This window comes from Triticum urartu, chromosome 4A, assembly GCF_056163025.1.
Source record: "Triticum urartu cultivar PI428250 chromosome 4A, HENAU_Tu73, whole genome shotgun sequence".
In the NCBI taxonomy this organism is placed as follows: Eukaryota; Viridiplantae; Streptophyta; class Magnoliopsida; order Poales; family Poaceae; genus Triticum; species Triticum urartu.
The window spans coordinates 601,097,900-601,107,043 of record NC_141876.1 but is presented as its reverse complement, the minus strand read 5'-3'; the positions used below and the strand labels follow the sequence as shown (position 1 = coordinate 601,107,043).

The following is a 9,144-nucleotide window of genomic DNA, read 5'->3' as shown; positions in this document are numbered from 1 at the left end:
GACGACCGTGCTGACTACGACCATGGTGACTCGTGGCATGAAGACGATGACATCTATGTCGAAGGTGATGGTGATGAAGAAGAAGGTAATGGCGTTGATATTAGCGGCGAGCCATTGTTCATCGACGAGCTCACCCAAAGAGCGGAAGCAAAAAAGAAGAGGAAGAGCATTCGCACGGGTTCATACACGCAAGATGAGGACAAGTTGATTTGCCAAGTTTGGATGGAGATTAGCCAAGATCGGAGGACCGGCGCGCAACAAAAGGGCATTGTTTTTTGGACGAGAGTCCACAAAACATTCCATGAAAGGAAGATGTTTGAGCCCTACCAAATTACAAGAAACCGTGGCATCAGCTCGATTCAAAAGAGATGGTTGTTCATCCAACAAGAGTGCAACAAGTATTGCGCCGCATTTGAGAGCGTTGAACCACGGCCCGTGAGTGGTCTCGGTGTTGGGGACATGGTATGCTCTCCTCTTCCTAGCCCTTTCCTTGCTACGGCCATGAGACTTCGGCCGTGTATATTTTTGCATGTTCACTTGTTGTTGATCATGTGGTGTAGGCATTTCAATCCTTGGAGGCATTCAAGGCCCGGCACAATGACAAGCCATTCACTCTAACGCATTGTTGGACGATCATCAACAATTGCCCTAAGTTCAAGGACCAATATCGTGAACTACAAAGGAAGAGAGGACTGAAGACGGCCAAGTTCGCCAGAGGTGGAGATGGCGAGGCGTTGAAGAGACCGAGGGGCAAGACCAACTCCAAGGTTGATGACATATGTGATGCCTCATTCATGGCATTGCATGACACTTTGCATGGCATGATGTCCCAAAAGGATGTGAGGGACGAGAAGAAGCGGCAAAGCAAGAAGGAGCAAATGAAGCAATACCTAGACCTTCAAAGAAAGAAACGTGAGATGGAGGAGGCAGCCAAGAGGAGGAAGATCGACATGGAGGAGGCGGCCCGGCAAAGGCAGCTCGACATCGAGACCGACAACGTCAAGGCCAGGCAGAGGCAGCTCGACATCGAGGCCACGAATGCCGCCACCAAAGCGAAGGAGGTCGCCCTTGCGATCATGAGCGTGGACTTGTCGAAGATGAGCGACAAGACGAGGGCCTGGTTCGAGGCCAAGCAGAAGGAGATGCTCGATGCCGAAGGCCTGAACTAGGTCGTCCGATCGGCCGTGGCCGTTCTTTTTGGAGGCTGGCATGGGTGCCGCCCACCCGCTGGGCCGCTGGCTGTGTGCCGGCGAGAAAACATTCATTTTGGTGGCCGGCTGTGTTGCCGGCGAGGACAACTATTCATTTTGGAGGCTGCCTGATGCCGGCGATGGACGTGTAGGCCGCTGGTTCTGTTGCCGGCGTGATGAACCGGGGCCGCTGGCCTGACTAGGACTTGGCATTTGAAACGTTGCTTCTGGTTCTTTAAATAGACGCGGGCATGATGGGACAAATGGATGCGGCCGCACGCTGGACGCATGGCCACCGCATCCCAGGACAAGCTCGGACATGACACTAAATCCCTATCCAAACAGACAAAATTCGGATAAAACGGACGTCCATTTAAGATCGCACGGTGGAGTTAGCCTAACAAGCAAGCAAGGAAAAGGAAAAACTAGTGCGACAGGGAGGCCCAGAGTGATGCATGCTGCTACTCTGCTTTGCTCGCAAGGTAGTCGCGGTGACCACGTCGACCCCGTCGGTCACTTCAACCAACCTAAAAAAAATGAAAAGGAAAAAGGAAAATTCCAACATTGCCCATCGGTCAAAGTGAAATGCCTTGGCAGCTACTCCCTCCATTTCAAAATATAGCGCGTCCGCGCTTTCCGAGATCCAACTTTGACCATAAATTTAACCAACAAAACCAACTGTGGCGGGAGAAAAAAATTATATAATTAAAAACTTCTTTTGAATATGAATTCACTGATATAATTTTTGCTCCCGCCGTAATCGGTCTTGGTAGTTAAATTTATGGTCAAAGTTGAAGCACGTTGATAGAGGAAACAATACATTGTGAAATGGAGGAAGTACTAGCTGACTGGTGCGTGTAAACCACTCCACTAGTACTACTTGCTCAGTAGATCTCACTACTAAGTACGTAGTTTTGTCAACGTTTCGCAAAAAACAATAGTACTTTTGTCAACCCTACGAGGGTGCTTGGATCCAAGGAATTTATTTTAGTCTGACTAAAAATAGTCTCTTTAAGAGACTAAAGTTCCAAGCACCCCTGACTAAAAAGGGGCTAAAACTAGTCTTGAGACTAAAATGTTTTAGTCAGTGATACCCCTATTAAAATGTGGATGAGTCCTCTCTCTCCTCATTTAACTCCTCTCCTTTAACACAGGCGAATTCTGGATTGGAGAATTTGGAGGATAATAAATGCTCATTAACTTGATTTTATTCTCTTTTATTTGGATCCAAGCATGAGTGAGACTAGCAAATTTTAGTCTCACTACTTTTAGTTATAAGACTAAAACGTATCGAGCACCCTCTACGTTAGGCTGGCCGGTCGCGGTTGACGTGTTTGCATGCACCAACCAGTGACCCCAACCGTGATATACACTACCAATGCCCAATGGTGTGTTTGAATTTGGCGGTACCTACAACTACGAGTTGACCTGGTGGGACACATGCATGGTTTACAAGTAGCATGTTCTTTAATTACGGAATCAGAAAGAATTCAGCTTTAGCAGAGTTGCTCTCTGCATGCGCCGACGCCGACGCTGGCGGCCGGCACCGAGAGAGATGGATGAGAATGCACTCTCATCGGTGGTGCTGAAGCCGGCCGGCCGGCCGTCCGCCAACGCCGAACCACAAACTTGCATTGCAACAGTAGTAGGGTCTTTAATAATTTAGTGGTGGTGTTGGTGGTGGAGGATGATCAACCTATCTACTAGCGCCCGCAGCACCACCGATGATTATTAGCGCATCATTAAGAATGGACCACCACGACGCACGCGCGCCACCGTGCCCATGGCCAAGCACAGATGGATGATGGATTGATTTTTCCGTTGCGCTTATATATTACTCTCCTCGTTCGGAAATACTTGTCCTCTAAATGGTTGTGTCTGAACTTATTTTAGTTATAGATACATCCATTTTATTCATTTCAAGAACAAGTATTTCCGGACGGAGAAAGTACTTCCTCCGTTTCTTTTTAGTCCGCATATAAGATTTGGTCAAAATCAAGCTTTGTAGAGTTCGACTAACTTTATATTAAGAAATATAAACAATCACAATATGAAATTATTATTATTAGATGCATCATGAAACGTATTTTCATACTATATAGTTTTTAGTATTGTAGATGTTTATATCTTTTTATATAAATTTGGTGAAATTTTGTGTTGTTTGACTTTGACCAATTCTTATATGCGAAGTAAAAAGATATGGAGGGAGTACATTACAGACTTACAGTACGTCGCATGAGCACAGTTAAGCTGGATGTGTATGTCAGCAGCAGCAACGATATCGCTATATATCCGCACGCACGCAGGCTCGCCCAAAGGCGGTGGTTCTGATGGGGGGTCAACACAACACGTACTTGTACGTACATTACATACACTAGCTAGCACCATCATTGCGTTGCACCGGTGACTCGACGTGACAGTCAGTGAGTAACCACCGCCACCACTTCCTTTCTTTGGTGGTGTCATCGTGTGCGCAGGAGGACAGGCAGCCTTTTCAACTACACACTTCCATCTCCACTTGCATTCATCAACATATATGTAATATGTTGCACTTGGTGATACCCCCTTTTTCTTGTCCTTTGCGCCATGGAAGTACAGTCCACCATCATCGTCTTGCCAAGACAAATTTTCATGTGACACGTCGGCCCAGGCCTTAAGTTAGGCATGAACTATGATGGCATAAGGATACTGTTGCCCCATGAGAAAGAGAAAATAAAGACATCCACTACACATACATATGTATCTCTATTATCCACTTCAACATTTTCAGCTTTATGCACACTTTTTCTCCCCGAAGCATCCATCTGAACCTACTTTTCCTGAATCAGATCCTACGGGGCATCACCCTAGGGCTATGCATTGGTCATGCCCTTAGTAGTGTTGCTACCCCGCGAATAAAGTATCGTATAAAAAAGAAAAAATATTTGAAGGATGGCCATGTTGCGACGCTCTCAAGCAGCACTCATATAAAAAAGATAAATTACTTGAAGGACGGCCATGTTGCGACGCTCTCGAGCAGCACTCGCTTGTTGTAACATCCACCATGTTGCGACGCTCTCAAGAAGCACACATTACAACACACTCGATGTTACGACGCTCCTGAGGACCACACATTGCAACACACCTCATGTCACGATGCTCCTAGGAACCACACATTGCAATACCCTCCAGGTTACGACACTCCCGAGCACCATGCTCTCCTCCAACCGCAGCAACACGACCATTGTTGCAAATCTGCCCATTATTAGCTTAATGTCACAATAGCCCTGAACCTCTAAATCTCTGAAGAAACAAACAATCTACCAGAAGTACGGTGTTACCCCTAGAACAGGGGGGGGGGGGGGGTCCGAACCCGGGTAAAGCCTCTCTCGTGTGAAATCTCATTCCAAGATCATCCACGTGCGCCTTACCTTACCAAAAAAAAAATCCTAAATCATGTGTATTGCCGCGAAATCCCCGCGATAGTGCCGCTTCTCATCGATCACTAAGGAGCTGTTCGGGAAACCACCAGCTCTGCCAAATTCAAGAATCCGGGAAGTACCTGTTTCCCCGCTCCAGCGTTTTGAACTGCCGCTCCGGCTGCTCCGGGAGCGGAGTCACGGAGCGGAAGGGACTCCGAACAGGGCCTAAATCACATCACATGGCCATTGCTTGACGATAGAATGTTTCCCACTTGTCAACGGCACAATAGCTCGCCTTATTTTACTCCAATTTCTTGCCAAGTTCATGTTTTCTTTAGCTATATTTACTGTCAGTTACTCTAAATATTAGTATAACCTGTCACCCAATCAAAATATATGAGATTGTCCACAAGTCTTGGGCGACAACCTGAAAAACGTGACAGTAATTTTAACATCGCTCCTCTAGAGAGAGAGCTGACCAAAGTAGAAAACTACCATGCCCATTCTCAACAGTTTGGAAGCCATCTTTTAACTTGCGATGGTACCTCATACCGTGCTGGCGACTCTTTTTTCAACACGAATGGCGTTCGTTACAAACCTCAGCAACTACTAAAAGAAGAGTTATATACACAAGGAAAAGTCAAGGTAACTACACAGTGCAGTGCTAAGAAACTAGCTAGGGGGTAGTTGCAAACTTGTTGCGCTGAGTGCTCCACGTGGAAGCATCGTATCAGAAAGGAACCACATGGACCAGAGCGATGACGTCAGCCGGGTCGGTCTTCACAGCCTCAGCCCACACTTGGGCACTTCGTCGGGATCCGGCTTGCCTGCTTCCTTCCCATGCTCCTATCCGTGCTCCCACCTCATCCAACGGCTGTCTTTTTTCCTTTTTCCTTTCTAATCTAATCATCTTCCCCCTGATTTTAAGGAGGTGGGGCCGGGTCTTATTTTGTTCCAATCAAATCAAGCCACATATGCGGGAGCACGGATGGACACACGAGAGGGGAGCAGGCAAGTCTCGTCCACTCCGTCGGGGCCTCCGTGTCTCCTCCATCTTGGGCTTCTCTGGCTGGGTGCGTACTATGCCTACAGTCATCGAACAGCCACTCGTGATCACCATGATCGGATTCAGTGATCTGAGGTGATTCAGGGACCAATATACTTGCAATCCGGGTGAGGCGACTTCTTAGTAGGTGCGCCATTCATTCATGTAATTTTTTTTTACTGGGAGTAACAGCGGTTGCTTGAGCTTGAGGTCTCCTATGACGCAATGGAGAATTAGGGATCAGTTGGTGCAGGTGGTGGTTGCGGCGCCGGGGTCCATGGCGATCTCGAGCTGGCGGAGAGGGAGGGAGGAGGGCACAGAGAAGGCGCCGACCATGCCCATGCCGCCCACCTTGTTGAGACCGTCCCAGCCGATGTGCCCGACGTGCTGCACGTCCGTGGGGTACCCGATCACGATCTCCCGCTCCTCCTCCTCTTCTTCTTCCTCGCCGTCGTACGCCGCGAAGAAGGTCTTGATCCCCTTGAGCAGCCGCTGCACCCCTGCCGCGGCGATCCCTTCTTTTGCCTTCTCATCACCGCCGGTCCCTTCCTCTCGGGGTGCTCTGTCTGAGTCTGAATGAAATGGGCCAGCGATAGATGTGCTGCTGCTGTTAGTATGCGCACGTACCTGTGGCATCGATCGTGGTATGAATTATTGTGGTACGAGACTGGTCACTTACCCTGTGTGGTGATGGAGGAGGAGGAGGGGTTATCGGCCTGCTGCTGCGGCGCCGGTGCTGGTGGCTTCTTGCGGAGCGGGTCGGCGACGGCGACAGCGGACTGCGACATGCAGCCGATGGAGAAGTGGAAGCCGGCGCGGTCCTTCATCGGAGCCTTAGCTGGAGATTGATACGAAGACAAGGAGGAAGAAAGATGCAGAGTGGTGTTGCATGCGTTCTTGGGCCGGCGTGTCTTATAGCCGCGAAGCACAAAGCAAAGCAAAGGAAGGCACAAAGCAGAGGGACGGAGACAGGGCATATTCATAGGTTAATTTTGGTAGCATGGTATTGTGGAGCTCAATCAGCAACGATCTTGGTGTGGACTAGTTGCTTTTCTCTCCGGGGATTCCTTGTTTTCTGCTGGTGCCGAGGCTGGGACGTGCACATGAATCAATTGCGCTAAAATTCCTTCCAAAAGGGTAGGGGGTAGCTCGATATGGCGCCATCATTTTGCTAGTGGACGTAGCACAACGACCTCCATCTCCTTTTTCTTTTGTGCGGCTTGATCGTGCAGCCTCCTTCCTTGGCTATGCCATCTTTTAATCTTTTTCACTACATGCATATTTAGTGGGCGTGTCACTCTGTAGAAAATGTATCTTTCGGGAAGAGGAGCTCTCTTGGTGAAGAAGGTCGTCAATCAAAGTCGTAAAAGAAGATTAAACATATGTTTTCTTCTGATGGAGTGCAGATTAGCAGGGCATGCGTGGGCTCATGCTCTGGACGGACGTGCAAGTAAGATGCTTGTGCCGCAGGTGCACCGCGGCTTCTCTACCTAAGGGCATCTCCAGCCGCGCCCCCAACAGGCCCCCCCAGGCCACTTTTTCGGCGCCGGCGCCGAAAAAACGGCCTAGTCGCGCTCTTAGGATGCCGAAAATCGCCGATTCGGACCTTTTTTCCGCCCGGCGGTCACAGATCGAACCCGGCACGTTGGGGAGCAGTTGGGGGCTCTGGCGCTAGGGAAAAGCACGCCTGGCCCACACCGATAGGGGAAAAGTCAAGGTTTTCTTCCCCCGACTCGCCTCGCACCCCCCGCGCCCTCGGCCACCACTAGCTATATCCCGGCGACGACCGACGCCCTACTCCGGTAGATAGCCATTTCCCGCCGGAAAATAGCAGCGCTTCGCCGCGGCAGCCCCTCCCACAGCAGCTGGGCGTTTCCGGCCGCGGAGGCGCGGTTTAACGGCGGGTACACGCCCACCGAGCGCAAGGTGTTCGGCGTTTTGCCTGTCTCGGCGATGGACTCGGATGAGGAGGAAGAGCTCGCCGCGCTGCTGGAGGAGGAAGCCGCGGCCGACGTCCAGGAAGAAGAGCATCTCATGGTGCTCGCCGCCCTCGCCCAGCTGCTGGCGAGCAATGAAAAGCCGCGGCGAGGTGGCTCGGCGCCGGGGCGGGTGAAAGTAAAGAACCGGCATCGTCTCCAAGGCTACTGCATGCTCTACTCCGACTACTTCGCTGATGTTCCACTTCATGGCGAGAGAACATTTCGGCGCCGTTATCGGACGAGCCGAAAGCTCTTCCTCAGGATTGTGAATTCCATCCGGGAGTTCGACAACTACTTCAAGTGCAAGATGGATTGCACTGGCGCTCTTGGATTCACCTCCATCCAGAAGTGCACGACAGCAATGAGGATGCTTGCATATGGAGCTCCCAGTGATTCACTCGACGACTATAGGCGCATGGCCGAGTCCACCAGCATAGAGTGTTTCTACAAGTTCTGTCGGGCAGTGGTGGCAGTGTTTGGGCCGCAATACTTGAGAACACCCAATGCGGAAGACACTGCTCGGATCCTAGCCCAGAATGCAGCAAGAGGATTTCCTAGGATGCTTGGAAGCATCGACTGCATGCATTGGAAATGGAAGAACTGCCCATTTGGTTGGCAGGGGATGTACATGTTGGAAATATGCCCTAGAGGCAATAATAAAAGCATTATTATTATATTTCCTTGTTCATGATAATTGTCTTTATTCATGCTATAATTGTGTTATCCGGAAATCGTAATACATGTGTGAATAATAGACACCAACATGTCCCTAGTAAGCCTCTAGTTGACTAGCTCGTTGATCAACAGATAGTCATGGTTTCCTGACTATGGACATTGGATGCCATTGATAACGAGATCACATCATTAGAAGAATGATGTGATGGACAAGACCCAATCCTAAACATAGCATAAGATCGTATAGTTCGTTTGCTAGAGTTTTTCCAATGTCAAGTATCCTTTCCTTAGACCATGAGATCGTGTAACTCCCGGATACCGTAGGGGTGCTTTGGGTGTACCAAACGTCACAACGTAACTGGGTGACAATAAAGGTATACTGCGGGTATCTCAGAAAGTGTCTGTTGGGTTGACACGGATCAAGACTGGGATTTGTCACTCCGTATGACGGAGAGGTATCACTGGGCCCACTCGGTAATGCATCATCATTATGAGCTCAAAGTGACCAAGTGTCTGGTCACGGGATCATGCATTACGGTACGAGTAAAGTGACTTGCCGGTAACGAGATTGAACAAGGTATTGGGATACCGACGATCCAATCTCGGGCAAGTAACATACGGATTGACAAAGGGAATTGTATACGGGGTTGCTTGAATCCTCGACATCGTGGTTCATCCGATGAGATCATCGAGGAGCATGTGGGAGCCAACATGGGTATCCAGATCCCGCTGTTGGTTATTGACCGGAGAGCAATCTCGGTCATGTCTACATGTCTCCCGAACCCGTAGGGTCTACACACTTAAGGTTCGGTGTCGCTAGGGTTGTAGGGATATGTATATGCAGTAACCCGAAT

At 49.5% G+C, this 9,144-nt stretch overlaps 1 protein-coding gene across 1 annotated transcript; it reads right to left on the bottom strand.

The window, feature by feature from the left end:
- Positions 1-5,181: 5,181 nt before the first annotated feature.
- On the bottom strand, positions 5,182-6,683 carry LOC125554382 (uncharacterized). The gene is made up of 2 exons (XM_048717951.2): positions 6,316-6,683; positions 5,182-6,208 (listed from the first exon to the last, which is right to left on the bottom strand). The coding sequence occupies exons 1-2, from the start codon at positions 6,617-6,619 to the stop codon at positions 5,877-5,879; spliced, it is 636 nt and encodes a 211-aa protein (XP_048573908.2). The 5' UTR covers positions 6,620-6,683; the 3' UTR covers positions 5,182-5,876.
- Between the last annotated feature and the right edge of the window lie 2,461 nt (positions 6,684-9,144).